Source organism: Rhinopithecus roxellana, chromosome 14 (genome assembly GCF_007565055.1).
Source record: "Rhinopithecus roxellana isolate Shanxi Qingling chromosome 14, ASM756505v1, whole genome shotgun sequence".
Lineage (NCBI taxonomy): Eukaryota > Metazoa > Chordata > Mammalia > Primates > Cercopithecidae > Rhinopithecus > Rhinopithecus roxellana.
The window spans coordinates 69,242,508-69,258,214 of record NC_044562.1 but is presented as its reverse complement, the minus strand read 5'-3'; the positions used below and the strand labels follow the sequence as shown (position 1 = coordinate 69,258,214).

Here is a 15,707-nt window from a genome sequence, read left to right as displayed (position 1 = left end):
TTTAGGTTAATAAATATACCAACCTGCCACAGTAAGTTTTCCAGATGTCATATTTTCTCCCGCATAAAATGCATATTTTCCTTCATCATCTTTCATCATATTTAGAACTGTCAATTTATATATTTTTCCGTGTGCTTCGATTTTATATTTAGAACTGGGTTTGATTTCCTTGTCCTTAAAATTCCACAAGACATCAATTCCAGAGTGGGACAGCTCAACCTCAAACACCACATTTTGAGTTTCTGTACAGGTAAGGTCACGAAGACCTCTGATAATTTTAATTTCTGGGGAAAAAATAAAATAATCTCTTGGTTATTATTACACTGAGAAAGTAGAATGCTTAAAGTAATTATTAGATAAGTAGAATAATCCTTACTTTCTACAGAGAGATTACAGTTGGTTTCAACTCTGCCAACTATCAGCTTGTAAGGTCCTTCGTCTGAAGCGTGAGTTCGGTTAATGACTAGCCGCTGTTTAGTACCTTTTACAATGGCATGCACACGGTCATCAGGCTTGATTTGTTCGTCATTTAAGTACCACTTAACAGAAGTCACATCAGGGACTGAGACCTTACATTCAAGCACAGCCTTTGTGCCTTCAATCACATTAACATCTTTTAGAGGTGTTATCACGTCCACACCTGCAAAATCATACACACACAAGATGAATGAATTTTGTTGAAATTGTTTACTCCTTGAAGTTCTTTATGTTGCTTGATAGTGTAAACATAAAATTGCATAAGTAGGACTCACTATAGACAGAGACACGCCCACTGGTGGAGAGGCCAAGGGCTGGAATGGTGAAAGAGTAATTTCCAGCATCTTCCTTAGTCATGTCTTCAATGAGCAGCATATGAGATTGTTTGTCTATCACAATGTGAACCCTGTCACTGGGCTGCACTTCTTGGCCGTCTTTCATCCAGACGCCTTCCACACTTTCCAAGGAGACTTTAACTTCAAGCTGAACAATGTCACCCTCGCAGACTTTTTGGTCACTAAGTCCTTGTAGGATAGCAATGGGGCGGGCTGTGAAATATGGGGAGAAAAAGAATGTTACGATCATTTTTTATTGATAAACCATAATGATGCTCACTGCAGGCTGACAAGAATGGGAAGACTTACGTTTCATCTTTAGTTTACAGGTTGTCTTTTTTCCGTCAATGACAAAGCTGTATTCTCCCTGGTCCTCCTTGGTTACGTCCTTGACTGTGAGGTTCTGACGTCCACGACGAGATGTAATTGTGTATTTGCCATTGGATTTAAGCTCCACATTGTTATGATACCATTTTCCTTCTATATTTTCTGGGGATACAATACACTCTAATTCTCCTGAATACGATTCCGGAACTTCTATGTCCTCAAGTTCCTTCACAAACTCAACAACTGCACCTGAAGTGTATAACAGAAAAAGAAATCATTTTTTTTGGAGAGGTATGCATCTAGACTTAGGATACAGACAATGTCTTGTATATCTCTTATCTCCCCCATACTATCAGGAATATTCTTAATATCTACCTGCTGATGGGCTGAGAGATAAATTTTCAATGAGAAGCAGTTATTTTATTTTAATTTTTAAATATTTTTGAAAGTAAAGAATTATGTTTTAATAAAAATCTTAAAAGCTAAAAATCAAGATAATACTACTTAAAAAAATCCAAATGGTCAAATTGTTAACATTCTTCATTAGGAACATAAATTTATGATTCTGGCTATGAAACTTATAGCTAATTTCCAAATAATTGTTTTATGAAAGAAAAATTGCATAGCTAATTTGACCACATGCTAAAGGTGACTTTAGAGCTTAGGTAAACAATGAAATCCTTCGTTGTTGAATACCTTCAACAATAAGTTTAGCAGTCGTTTTGATATTTTCATCTTCTACAAGCACACAGCTGTAATCTTCAGCATCAGACATATCAATGGTCAGTATGGAGAGGAAGTGAACCTTTCTGTCAGAGTGCATCCTGTATTTATCTCCCTCATGAACCTCCATACCATCTTTATACCATTTCACTTTAACAAATGGTTCTGAAGTTTCACATTCAAAGGTTGCCATAGTGTCTTTTTCCTTAGCAACAACATCTTGTAATTCCTGTGTGAAAGTGATCAATTGCTTGGCTACAAGAAAAATGTGGGGGGAAAAGGGGAGAGCACATTATATTAAATTAAATTCGCAACCTGAGGAATGGGGAAAGAAAAGTAAACACACTCATGGATATTCTTGAATACAAAGACAGGTCCATCAAAGGAAAGACATGCAAATTACCTTGGACAAGTAAGAATGCGTGACTGGAGGTTTCTCCAGCTATATTGATGGCTTTTACCATGATGCTGGCAGAGTCCTCAGCAGTCACATCTCTTATGACCAATTCACAAACATTGTCTTCTGGCCAGTACCAGTAGATCCGGTCAGACCGTTCAATTTTGACACCATTTTTGTACCATTCACATTCAGGGTCTGGTTTCCCCACGACTCTGACCCGGAAGTGTGCATCAGATCCTTGGCCCACTGTTTGGCTTTGGATTCTTTCGAAGATTTTTGGAGCCTCCATACTAGGACTTAGTTCAATCTTATCAGGTTTAAAAGTTGGAATCGTGATTTTGCCTTCTTCGGCAAGAGCTTTCTTTTCCTCTTCAGTTAACTCTTTGGTCCAGTGGAGAAGTTCATCTTTTGTCTTCCTGAGGAGTTCCTCATAGGATTCATCTTTCTTTCGAGACTTGAGCTCCACAGCGGTAATGGCTTCATAATAGCCCTCTTCTGTTCTGCGCTTGAATTTACTGCGCAGCTCTTCCGACTCTTCGGGCACTTTTTCATGGGTAATTCTTTCAGCCCTTTTCAACTTCACAACTTCTTTGGTTTCAGTGGTGTCAACAGGTCTATCCACTTTTTGTACTTCAAACTGAAGTTTTCCTGGTTCGTGTATGTGAAACTCGGGCCTTGGTTCAGGAGCTCTCCTAAGAACAGACCTAAAATCTTCCCTCTGTTGAATCTCAAGCTTCACTTTATGCTCTATCACACCTTCAGGATTTTCTGCGGTGACCTTCACTTCACCTGTGTCATATGATTTGCAGTCCACGATGTCCAGGTAATGGATACCATCATAGCGAACTCTGAACCTTTTGCTTTTGCGAATGAGCTGTCCATTGAGGTACCAGTTGACTTTGGGCTGAGGGTAGCCAGTTACCCTGCAGCGGAACCTTGCGGTCTCCCCTTCAAGTACTCTAACTGGCTCTGGGAACAAGACAATGTCTGGCTTTTGCTTTTCTTTCTGATCTGTCGTTACACCTGTAAGTGCACCTTCATGAGCCATTCTCTCTAATTCTTCAATTCTCTGTAAGCCTTTCCTCCCCTCAGGCAACTGGGATTCTTCCACAAGACTTTTCTCATCTTTAACAATAAGGGTAGCAGATGTATGATCTGTTCCATATTTGTTAGTGGCCCTGCAAGTAATGATACCACTGTCTCTAGAATATGCAACACCATAATCAAGGCTGCAGTACCCAAATTCATTGATCATACGGAGCCTGTTGGCTGCCTCAAGTGGCTTTCCATCATGGAGCCACTCCACCACCATCGTTGGGTCACCAATGGGTGTTAGCCTGCATTCAAAGTGGGCAGGTCCAAAGCGCTTAAGTCTTAAGGAGGTGAGTTTTTTCTTGAAGAATGGTTTCTGTTGTTTCTCTTTGTCATAGAGATCACCTTCTTCCCATTGCTCTTGACCATATCGCAAATGGAGGGGCTCCAGTTCTGGGGCTGCAATCTCCTTTGCTCTATATGTCCCCCTTGGGATGATTAACTTTCTCTCTGGTTCAGGCTCTGCAAACTCAACTTCAACATTTACTTTGCATCTTGTAGTGTCTCTGCCAGCTTTATTAATAGCAGTCGCAGTATACCAGGCAGAATCTTGGCTGACAGTGGAATCGATTTTAAGGGCAGCTTCTCCCTTGGTTCCTTCAATTCTATAAAAAGTTGGGGGAGGGAATCATCAATATAGTAGTATAGCTTCCCTGGTTATTGGATTTGTATAATGAGCTTAGCTTTATTATTTCCAAACTTACCTGATTTTGGGATATTTATGAGGCACAATGATGTCACTGTTTTTCAACCATACAATGTCAGGGTTGGGGTTACCCGTAGCTCTGACTTTCATTTCAAGTCGGGAACCTTCCTTTACATTGACATTTTTCAGTTTTTCTACAAACATTGGTTTTACCTGATGTTCCACAGCTGAAAGAGAAAGGTCATGATTTAGAGGGAGTAAGGCTGAAATACCTGTTTATAATCCAAGTGATAAGAAAATTCATTTATTTTTATTTTATCTCATTTTACCTTCCACAGTTAAAATCACTGAAATTGAAGATCTGCCTGCCCTGTTTTGGGCAACCACAGTCCATTCCCCAGAATCACTGGGTGTGGCAGGGACAATAATTAGTGATTGAGTACCATCTTCTTTAATGACCACTTTATGGGTATAGTCATTGACAATTTGCTGGCCTGTGACAATATGTTCAAAAGAAAGTAGATTTTAAAATAGTTTCAAAAAATTGTTAGACAGATACATAAGCTTGTTTTTGTGTTTTTATGATTCATGAGCAAAAACCTGTCATACTTACCATCGTGAAACCAGAACGTCTCTGGCATAGGTCTACCAACAACCTTTAAGTCAAATCTGGCAGTTTGCCCTTCTAAACATTTGAAAGAAGCAGGTTTTAACACAAAGACTGGTTTATACAGTCTCTCAAGTTGTGACTCATCTGTCTCCTCCAGCCTACGTCCAGGGGACATTCTTGCAGGGGACATCCGTGCAGGAGACATCCTTGCAGGTGACATCCGTGCAGGAGACATGCGTATAGGAGACCTGCTCACTGAACGTGGAGAGAGAGATCTGCAAAACAAAGACAAACAATACTTTCATGAGGCATAAAGAAAACTCAGCAAAACAAACTTCATTTTGTCTTATTCATTATTCATTATTCACGTTATTTTAGAATTTACTTCTTGCGTGTTCTAATACATGCACCTCCAACTCATTCAGATCTAAAATAGAATATATTATTGTTGCCCCCACAGCTATGTTTTTCCTATATTCTCAATTTTGGCTGGTAGTCATTCAGTACATCCAGGTACCCAGGTTCAAAAATCTTGGAATAATTCTCAATACTGTCTTTTCCTTACCAATTGGATTTAATCAGTCACTAGACTTTTTTGATTTAACTGCCAAAACATCCTAATAAATGTTGGTTGGATAAGTAAACCAAATGAATACATTTATGGAAAAATAAAAAAATATATATATTTTTATCTCAGAGGAGGAAAACATAGAAATCAATTTGGAAACAAAACAAAGCAAAACAAGACTCTATCTACACATTGCAGCCAGACTGACTTGGAGTTTGAATGCTGGCACCACCACTTACAGGCTGGATGAATTAAGGCAATTTTCATAGATTCCCAGGGCCTCAGTGTTCCTATTTCCAAACCAATAATAGTCATCTTTTTATTGCAGGGCTGTTGTATAAATTTACATATGTAAAAATCAGGTGTCAAATAAGAGCTATTGTGATATTAGCTGTAGTACTAGGAAAATAAATAGTATGATACACTGATGAAAATTCTTTGCTCATCTTACATAGGGGCAAGAAATAAAAACTCTTGGCAATTGTTGGTGTTGCCACTGGTAAGTTTCTGTGCCATCTTAGCCCTCAATTTTCTTCTTACACAATAGCGATTTGCTACTAAGATATTTGATGTTTTGAAAACAATTTACATACTAAGTAACCCAAATTATTATAAGTCTTACCTGATTCTGCTCACTGGCTCTGGTGTGGGGATGTAAGTTGGAGCTCCAAGTGGTGCAGCAGGCTCCACATACAATTTCCCTGAGCAAATTGCATTTCCTTTAATATTGCTGGCAAATGCAGTGTAGATTCCTTCATCTTCTGGAAGAACAACAGGTATACGCAGACTAGCTCTGCCATCTTGTAGAAAGTCCATTTGGTATCTTTCTCCATGTTTGATGCGCTTGCCATCTTTGTACCAAGCAATCTGCAAAGAATACCATGAATGTATGAATAAAATTTACATCAAATAGTTATACTGTAACCAATTTGTATCTTTACTGTGGCAAAGAGGTATTATAAATGTTTATATTTTACCTTTGGTAATGGATATCCAGACATCTTGCAATGAAAAGTGACACCCATCCCCTCAAGAATTCTGTAATTCTTGATTCTTAACTCAAATCCTGATTCAACAGCTTCAGATTCAGAAATGTCAACTGCCATCTTTTCTTCTCCATCTTCTTCAAGAAGTTCTTCTAATGTAGTCTTTATTATTCTATATTCAATTTCTTTAATAAGTCTCTCTTCAAAGGAAGAAATATGGAATTCCTATGCAAAAAAGATTATGGTCTGTTAAAAATACTTATCCTTACTGATGGAAATTATTTAAGGATGTGTATCTGAGCTAGATTGTTGAAGTTTTTAGCTGGGAGAAGAATCTAGAAGACTTTGGTTTGTTTGTTTTAATCTGCATTATGGTGATCTTTCCCACTGAATGCTGTGGCATCTTGGGTAGAAAAGTATTCCAAAAAAGCAGGAGTTAGAGTTGGGTTAGAGGTTACATTAGCTTATCATACAGATGAAGAGATCTTGGCATTAATGAACTTAGCTCTACTAATATTGGTCTTTTCCTTAATATATTATAAACCCTATTTCTAAAGCCACATTTATGGCATATATGTAATCTCTATTTCTAAACTCACAGGTGCAACATACCATGAAGATTAAGGAAACTTAGCAGCAGTGAACTTTGACCTACTAATAGTTGTCTAACCCCGAGCTCATCTCTTGAAAATGAAAATATCAAACAAAAAAAGGAAAGTATAATTTATGAAATGGTTTGGTTGGTCATTATTTTTATACTCACCTGATCTTCTACATACGTTCTGACCATTACAGTATCTTTGGCCATTTTCTTCCTAATTAAGGCTTGTTCTTTTTCATACTCTTTTTCATACTCAGAGTATACAAATCCAGGGGCTGTTTCTCCAACTTTGGGTTCTTGAACAAATGCAGTCACTTGTGTCTGGTAAAGCATTTCTTGCTGGGACTTCATCAGTGACTCATAATCAGCTAAGAGTTAAGAACATAAGTTAATTTTTAATGTTCTTACTAAAAAACATTCATGCCACTATGCATTCAGGTAAACTCTACACTGGGGAAAGTTGATAACCAAAAGCCAAAGTTTCCAAATATCTACTATTGACGTGCTCAATATTTTCTAGATGGAATTTGGAAACCAAACTTACACTAACAAATCAAATCAGCCACTACAATTGTAGAAAGTATTTTATATTAGCAGTCAGTTTTGGGGGGATCTACATGGAGGTCTTCCTAATTTGCTGTGTGGCTTTTAACAATTCATTTACCTTCCTGAATCTTGAGTGCTTTATTGGCTAAATGAAGATAATATTGTAATTTCCTCTAAGGGATACTGTGTAGATCAAATGAAACAGAGTGCGAACCAGTTCACTGTAAATGTGAACAGTCTAGCATGAAAGCTATTGCATTTGTTTTCAAGTTATAAACATTGAAAATCCTGACTTTCAGGTTTTCTTTAAAGTATCAGGAGCTCTAGCAACACTGAGCCTGGTAACAACCTGGTGCATGCCTGGTAACAGCCTGGTGCATGCTGGGCAACAACACAGCTACTGTCTCTTTGAGGCAGGGCACCTACTCTCCAGTTTGCCACTGTTTTCATTGCGCTCACTGTTACCTGCCTGGGCCTGGAAGGCAACTGGATTTAGAATCTGTGCATTTTCGGAGGCATGATATGCCTAGAAACAAACACACCAAACAGAAACTATCGCTAGAACCTCAGAAGTTTAATGCCAGTATAGTTTTTGAGGCCATGTGGTCTAAAACATTTTCCATACAACTGAGGCAAAGACACCGGGGCAAAGTATCAGAACCAGTAAATGGCAACAGGTTTTTTAGCAAACGGAGAGCACTGCTATCTCCTTGTATTTCAGATCTTATCATGCACGTAGAAACTAGAGTTGCACTTACCTTCTTCAAGCAAGGAAGCAGATGCAGAAGTTTCTCCATGCTTGTTACGAATAACAATAGTGTATTCTCCAGCATCATCAGCAAAAGTCATAGAAATTACTAGCTTGCATTCACCGGTTTGTTTGTTGTAACTCACTTTGTATCTTTAGGTAAATGTACAAAATTTAAAAATCAGTTATAAACAACCCTTCCGTGGGTAAAATATTTGGACTTATCTGTGAGTGGATCTGTGGTATAAAATTCAATGACCCTAAACATATGACTAAGCTCCACAATAGATTATAAGATTGCTGAAAATTGAGAAAAATGCAAGAACATGAGTAATTAGGGCCCAATAAGTTAAAATATTCATTTTAAAGAATATTTATTGCTAGAATCAGTCATGAAATTAAGTGATTTTCAGTGTTTACATTAGCAAATGATCAGGTCACTTAAACAACAGGTATTTTCTCCTCGTTTGTTATTTTGTTCATTATTTCATTCAGAGATCAAATGAATAACTAAAACAATAAATTCCTTTAAATATTTCAGTATTAACTCTCTGGTACATTATATTTATTATTATTAATGTATGGCACCTACATTTTTAGATTACCAGGTTGCTCTTTTTATCTTAAGTTGCAAAATATTCAGAGCTAAATTTTATATTGAAGAAAAATTAGTAGCATAGATGTTTGTGCATAACTAGCTTTCTTCTTTATTACATGGCCCCTCTTCTTCTATCTTTTAGTCACTTAGTTATTACATGTTTTTATTGAAAGTTGTCTCAAATATTTTCTGGAAGTGTGTATGTGTGAAAATCCATATTTTCTCTACTTTCACAACCTCAATGAATTAAACTATAATGTAAATAAATATATCTTCCATCCACTTTTGTCACATAGCTTTATTTCTTAGGAAGACTTTGCACAAAAAATGTAAAAATACCTCAAAACAAAGATGGCTCCACAATGAAAGAGCCTATGCTCAGGGTTGGTGGGGTAAGTAAATTCTACTCTAGGCTTCATGCACATATCATACAAGTCACAGAGAACTGTATATTCAGTCATCAAAATACCTGTATCCAGTGGTCAGAGGAACACCAGATTTTTTCCAGTACACATGGGGCTTTGGGTTGCCACCAACTTGGCATCCAAACACCACGCTCCCACCTTCCACCAGTTTCTGGACTGCTGGTTTTGTAATAAAGTAAGGCGCAGCAGGTTCTCCAGGCCCTGCTTGTTCCTCTGTGATGCTAGTATCAGTCATAACCACATCTCTTGACTCAACAAAGCTGGAAAGAGAATTCCCTCATATTAGTTTCTGAGTTGCAATTTGCCAATACTGACGGGGCTGAAAGTCAAAACTGTGCTAGAACAGCTACTAATTAGCAAAATGTTTTACCGTTTCTCTTCTGTGGTAAATTTCTCAGTCACGGCTGTGGTTTCCTTTTCAAATTCTTCTGACACTGAAAGAAGACAAAAGTTTCTCATTGAGATGAGATGTTTAGTGACCCTGCTTAGCACTGACAGTTAAATTGACCATATAATCTCCCCCCCAGTTCCAAAAAGGGACATCATTTCAAGGTGCGCAGAAACCGTATTGTGGAAAAGAATGTCAGATGAAAGTGATGGCATGTGCATTAGGACTGTGGGAGGGTGGCCACTAACCCTGCACAGCCAGATAGCAGGATGTGCTGACGGTTCCAGCCTCGTTAACAGCACTGCAGGTAAATCGCCCGCTGTCTTCCGCAAACGCTTCGCGAATCATAAGACGAGCGATTCCACTCTGGAAGGTTATCTGGAAGTCAATGGAACTTTCGATTTGGTAGTCTTCCCTGTACCATGTCACTGTTGGGGATGGGTATCCAGAGATGTGGCACTCCAAGGTGACAGATTCACCTTCTATGACTGTCACATTTTTTAAGCCCTGAAGAGAGAAGAAAAATAAATAATGATATGTGTGCATATTCGTTAATCATTTCTGTTTTGTAACAAATGTGGAGTTTGAACTTACACATTTCAACTGCCACAAAATGGCCTTTTAATCAGGACTCCAGAAATAGTAGTAGAGAGACTAATATTTATATAATATACTAATATATTAGTAAAGAGCTGTAAGGTTCAATAGCAAATGCTACCCGTTCAACAAAGCTTTGCCGTGGTATCACCAACTGGAATGAATCTATCCCTCCCATGGATTCTCCCTCTGTTGTGGTGCTTATCACCTTATATATTTTATTATGCTCGTTTATGTACATTTTCTCTGATGGCAAAGAAAATATTTCAAAGAGGGATGGAGGGATGGATTTGTCTTTATGTCTCCACAGCTCCTGCAATATGCCTTTTTGCATATTGGAAGCACATTAAATCTTTTGAATCCATGAATGATGTACCCCATAGAATTCCCCTCTTCCTTGCCAATATGGTCAAATACGGTCTTAAAATGAGCATCTGTACGCTCACTAATGTCATTTTGTATTAATTTGAGAAACTGATCTTTGCAAACATGTATTAAAATGATTTGAGCAGATATGAATAGGGTCCAACATAATCAACTTCTTTACTCACCGAGACCAAAGTTGGTGGAGTAACAGGAATTTCAACAGGTGCTGGTACTCTTGCTGTTTCTGTTACCTAGATTTTTACAAATTATATTACAAAATACTCATGAAATTAAGGGAAATCTCATAAACTCTTAGCTCATGCAACATTATAAAAATAATTTGAGAAAATGATCTCTGACCCATACTGTGCTCCATAAAAATCAAGTGTTAGCGTGGTAAAGGAGAAAGGCAAGACTCCGCTGGCTACTTTTCAGTACAAACTAGCCAACCACCTGGCCCTGCTCAATGGGAATGGACCAAGCAACAGTGGGTAACCAGTGACCAACCTTGGCTTCGCGCCCATGCAGTACTTCAAAGCGCTCTTCACGGACAGTGGCACCAGTGATGCTCACCCCTACTTCCTTTTTCACCTCAACGCCAGCTTGACTCTTGTAAGTATCTGGCATGTCAGCAAAGGGGAACTGTGGCGAGGGTGTGGGCTCTGCCCTTACTCTAGTCTCACTGGGCTTCACAGTAGGAGCCTTCACCGATTTGGTGATCTTCTGAGCAGAAGATGTGGCTGACAGCTCCTTTTGTAATGTGGCAATAGCACTACCAGCTATTGATGCCTACATGGAAACAGAGTCAGAAAATAAAGTCACTTAACCATTCTCTGATGGCTAACCCTCTTGGACTTAGTCTGAGCCTATTTCTATAAGGTCCGTTTTTTAATGTTCTCATTATCACTCATTATCACACAGTTAATGAAAAGTCAGTTAGAGATAAGCCAATTATAAAGCTCCTTGTCATGCCTGTTAGTTTGTAAAACAAATTTTAAATATGTTTTTTAAAGAGTTGTATTCAGAACTCCTTATTTTACAGCTTTTATCATAAAAGGATGGGGTCTTCTAAAGCTTAGTCATGAATTTTCACTTGACCATTCCGATGAATGCCACTTTTGAATATGCCACAGTGGGAGATTCAAAATTAAGAAATTATTGAAATTGTTGGTAAATTCCTAAGAACTACTTTGCAATAGTACATTTGAATTTTAGCCACAAATCTATGTGAAAGGTGAACATGGAGACATTCAGACAAAATATTTTAAAGGTTTCCTTACTGCTTTTATTCTGTTGCGGTCTATGGTTATTTGTTTTGTAATTTGGGACTAAATCGAATACAGGCGTTATATGTACACTTACAGTTCTTTGAAACGATAGAAGGTTTGGGTTCTATTTCTTGGATATGTATGATAACAATAGTGATTAATATCAAGGATTTATTACATGCTGACAACTTGTTAAGGTTTTTATATACTTTTCACTTGCATTTTACATGTATGTTTACTTTCTCCTGATGACAGAGGTTATAAGGGGGAAGATAGGGCACTAATCCAGAGCTATTTGATTCCACAATCCAACCCAACCACCATATAGTACCACCTCTCCATCTTGCTATATTGAATGTATAAATATATGATTTCTCAATGCCTGTCTTTATTATTGAAACACATTCACAGTTAAGTTACTCTGAAATGTCTCACAGCATAAGTAAAACTATGCTGTGTAGTATACTACTTTCACAAAATCATTAGAACAATAGTAAAACAATTGAGTTTGAGCTGTCCCTGAAATGTTAACTAGAGAGAAGCCTGTGTGGATTTGTGTCTCCTCAGAGGTATAAGATAACCACTTGTGACTCTAGGCTCATTCTCCTGGGCAAGTTTCAGAAATCAAACCTTTAGGGCATCTGGGCCCACTGTGAATGCAAATACACACACACACATCACCAAAAAAAGCCTCCAGTGGCCTACTCCAAAGATGCTCTATTTCACAGGTTAGATACTGATTTCCTTTAAACATTTCTGTATCATGCTCTGTAACTTCTTACCTCATATACATGTTCTGTCTTAGGAACAGAAATTTTTGAAACAGTAAAGTGAGGGCTAGCTGTGCGGGGGCGTTTATCCACATGGACTAATCTTTCCGTTGTTAGATCTGTAGTTTTCTTGATCTGCATTGAAATGAAACTCAGTGATACCATTGATCACCAATGACCACAGCAGTGAGGCTTGCTTTACCATGAACAAGGTGAAAAATCAGCAGGTATAGACTCACCTGTGATGATATGTGCATTCCCATTTGATCAGTAGTTTTAATATGAGTCTCAGAAGGAGCCTGGATTACTACAGGCTTGACTGCTTTAGGGACAACGTGGGGTTCTGAGGCTGGACGTTGGGGAGGCTCAGCAGCTACCTTTGCGGCGGAAATGCGTTCCTTATATCCATACTCCAAAGTGGTCTGCTGAGCATAGGATTCTTCAAGACGCCCAGGCTCTCTGGGCTCTCTGGGCTCTCTGACTCGGGCTTGGTCTACTGCAGCAACAACTGTTGCTACAGCTTCAGCCCTTTTTCCAACATCCACCTGGAGACAAGGTTTCCAGAATTAACACACAGGAATATTGAGATGAGGCTGGAACATCTCCTAGACATCAGGACAGGCAAATGGCTAAAGGCGTGATAGGTAGATGGCATCCACGTTATACAGCAGTGTTAATGTGTCTAGAAATGTATCTCAGAAACACTTTTAGGGACTATTTCATTGATTATTATATTGTACAGACATCGATTCAGATCCACTCTCTGTACACCTGCTTAATTATACTAGACACTAAATCACATAGACACAACATAGGATAATCACAATATGAACATAAAATCATAAGGAGATTTTGAAATTTTGTAGAATTTTTCCAGGCAGAGAGTCAATCAGCAATTGGAAAATCAGAATTTTGGAGCTGGTTCTCTTCACTGATTATTTTTATTATCTTGACCATTTAGTCTGATGTTAATGCAATGACAGTGGTGATATAAGTGCACTCAAATACCATCATCATCCCATCCAGAAAAATCAGTAACTACAGAGTTATATGGTTGCATGCAAATCAGACATAACATGAAAGCTCATAAACACAGAGTGAGCATATGAATTTACTTATGATTCCCTAAGGGTAAGATGTGTTTAATCTATTAGAAAATACCTTTCTTAAAACACACAGATGACAAAGAGAACCCCGTGCAAATGAAAATATTGTGATTAAAATGAAAGTGTTATCATGTTTGGATTCAAGAGAACAACCTTTCACATTGATGTTTAATTTACTTTCATTATTATGGACAGTTAAAGCAAAGAATGAAACAAATATTATTTTCTCGTTTCTGAGTCTGATGAACATAAATGGAAATACAATTTGCAGAGCGGTTTCTCTTTTAAAGAAGGCAAACTAGCTGATGTGGCTTAGATATTATGATTCTATGTGATACTTGGAAACAGCACACCATAAAAATCACATAGCCATGTTCATCCAGTGCTTTTTAAAAGTAAGATTGGAAAATTTTCTTAATATTCAGTTTTCTATATCTGTGAATAGAATCTAGAATGCATCGGAAACATTCTTCAACTATGCTACCTGTATATCTTTAAAAATTGTTCTCTGAACTATTTAAGATATAAATGAGATTTTTCTGAGATGGAATTGGGTCTTTAGTGATCATGGGCTTTATCCAGGGCTTCCTTTTAGGAAGACACAAACAATCTCATCTGCCTCGAAGGACTGCAAATACCATCTTCACTTTAGATTGCGTCATCTCAGAAAAAAACATAAAATATACATGAGGCTCAGGTGAGTTAAGTTTGTCCACTTATTTGTTTCTTTTTTAAAAACTATATTGGCAATGAGCTGACTTTAATTGTATAGACGTTTTAAAATGTTAACATCTTCGACAGATAACACTAAATAAATATATATTATTTTGATTGTAGAGTGATCACATTTCCACCATATCTCATTTGAACCTTTTAGCCAGTCTGATATGAAGTAGTCAGGTTAAGTCTTAATTTTATTTTAACAATGATAAAAGAAACTGTCAAAGAAACTGTCATTTGACTAAATATCACACAACTGAAATATTTAAATTTTGTTCTTAATTTTAAACATATGGAAAAATCTTAATCATGGTAGAATATTTGAAATTGAGGAAGCATCTGTCTGTTTTTTCCTTGAATTATTGTATATCAAATTTATATACACACACTTATTGGTGGACTACAAATGAGTACGCTGGTAACTGCTTTTATTTCTTAGTGGACTTTGATATCTCTCATATGTTTGTAACCTAGAGAAGCAGGAAGACAAATCGGACTAGAATATACCAGTTCATACCAAGTAAATGCTGAGAATAAATTTAGGAGACATAAAGAAGAGTATTATATGGTCTGACTTTTCATTACTAGAAATGCTCACGTTCAACTAGAGGATGGACTGAATCTAACCATCTCTACTGTTTTATTGATCAGTCAAGCAATTAGATGGAACACTGGAAGCACAATTCATGACGGATGAAAAGTTATGAGAGTTGATGATGAAATGGGATGAAACAATACTTTTCACCTCCATTGCATCAGTTTTCATCTCTTCTTGGAAAAGATGTATTTGTTCTTGTTTAACAGCAAATACTTCTCTAGTCGTTGGCGGTGTGGCTGATTCAGCAGATTTTGCAGTGGTAACTACTACTTTAGGTATAAACATTTTCTCAGCTTCCATCCTCAGCTATTTTTTAACAAAAATAAGATAGTGAATTCATGACAAAATTTGAATGAAAACAAAAATAAAAAGTTAATCACTCATGAAGTATGTTGCATAGTGGAATTTCTATAATTTATGAGACTTCTGTAAGGCTGATATGCCATTAAATGTTAGACCTGAGTAAAGGTTTAAAAAGTTTATCTTAAATCATGTCTTAGAAAAAAAAAAAAAAAAGATGTAGAGTTAGAAAATGATGTTGAGGGAAATACAAATAGGATTCAGGCCATCCTGCTAATGAAATGGGGAAACTTTAGTTGCTAATTTTCAAGTGGTATATTAGCAATAAAGAATACAATTAGGTAAATGGCTCATTTGGAGTAAATGATAGTCATGGGAAACAGTTTAATTCATGGATATTTCATAGCTACAAATAGATACAGTAATCTTTTCATGACTTATGTGTAATTGTTCTGTTTGGATACTTCCTTCTCTAGATTTTAATATGCATCTTGTTTAGCTTTAGTGGGAGC

General features: G+C 37.3%; 1 protein-coding gene and 1 long non-coding RNA gene across 2 annotated transcripts in view; one reads left to right on the top strand and one right to left on the bottom strand.

Annotated features, from left to right (window-relative positions):
• LOC104677536 (titin) overlaps positions 1-15,707 on the bottom strand; it is a 273,229-nt gene that overhangs the window by 238,984 nt on the left and 18,538 nt on the right. Inside the window, 20 exon segments of the mRNA XM_030916357.1 lie at positions 24-284; positions 377-640; positions 753-1,025; positions 1,122-1,388; positions 1,836-2,117; positions 2,266-3,959; positions 4,059-4,227; positions 4,330-4,494; positions 4,614-4,885; positions 5,801-6,045; positions 6,156-6,389; positions 6,928-7,133; positions 8,070-8,212; positions 9,127-9,342; positions 9,453-9,516; positions 9,719-9,977; positions 10,619-10,684; positions 10,941-11,222; positions 12,484-12,606; positions 12,711-13,016. Of these exon segments, the coding sequence (XP_030772217.1) occupies positions 24-284; positions 377-640; positions 753-1,025; positions 1,122-1,388; positions 1,836-2,117; positions 2,266-3,959; positions 4,059-4,227; positions 4,330-4,494; positions 4,614-4,885; positions 5,801-6,045; positions 6,156-6,389; positions 6,928-7,133; positions 8,070-8,212; positions 9,127-9,342; positions 9,453-9,516; positions 9,719-9,977; positions 10,619-10,684; positions 10,941-11,222; positions 12,484-12,606; positions 12,711-13,016 (5,791 nt within the window).
• Positions 3,836-6,891, top strand: LOC104677530. Its single transcript, XR_750062.2, has 2 exons — positions 3,836-5,677; positions 6,766-6,891. It is a non-coding gene; the product is annotated as an uncharacterized LOC104677530 (long non-coding RNA).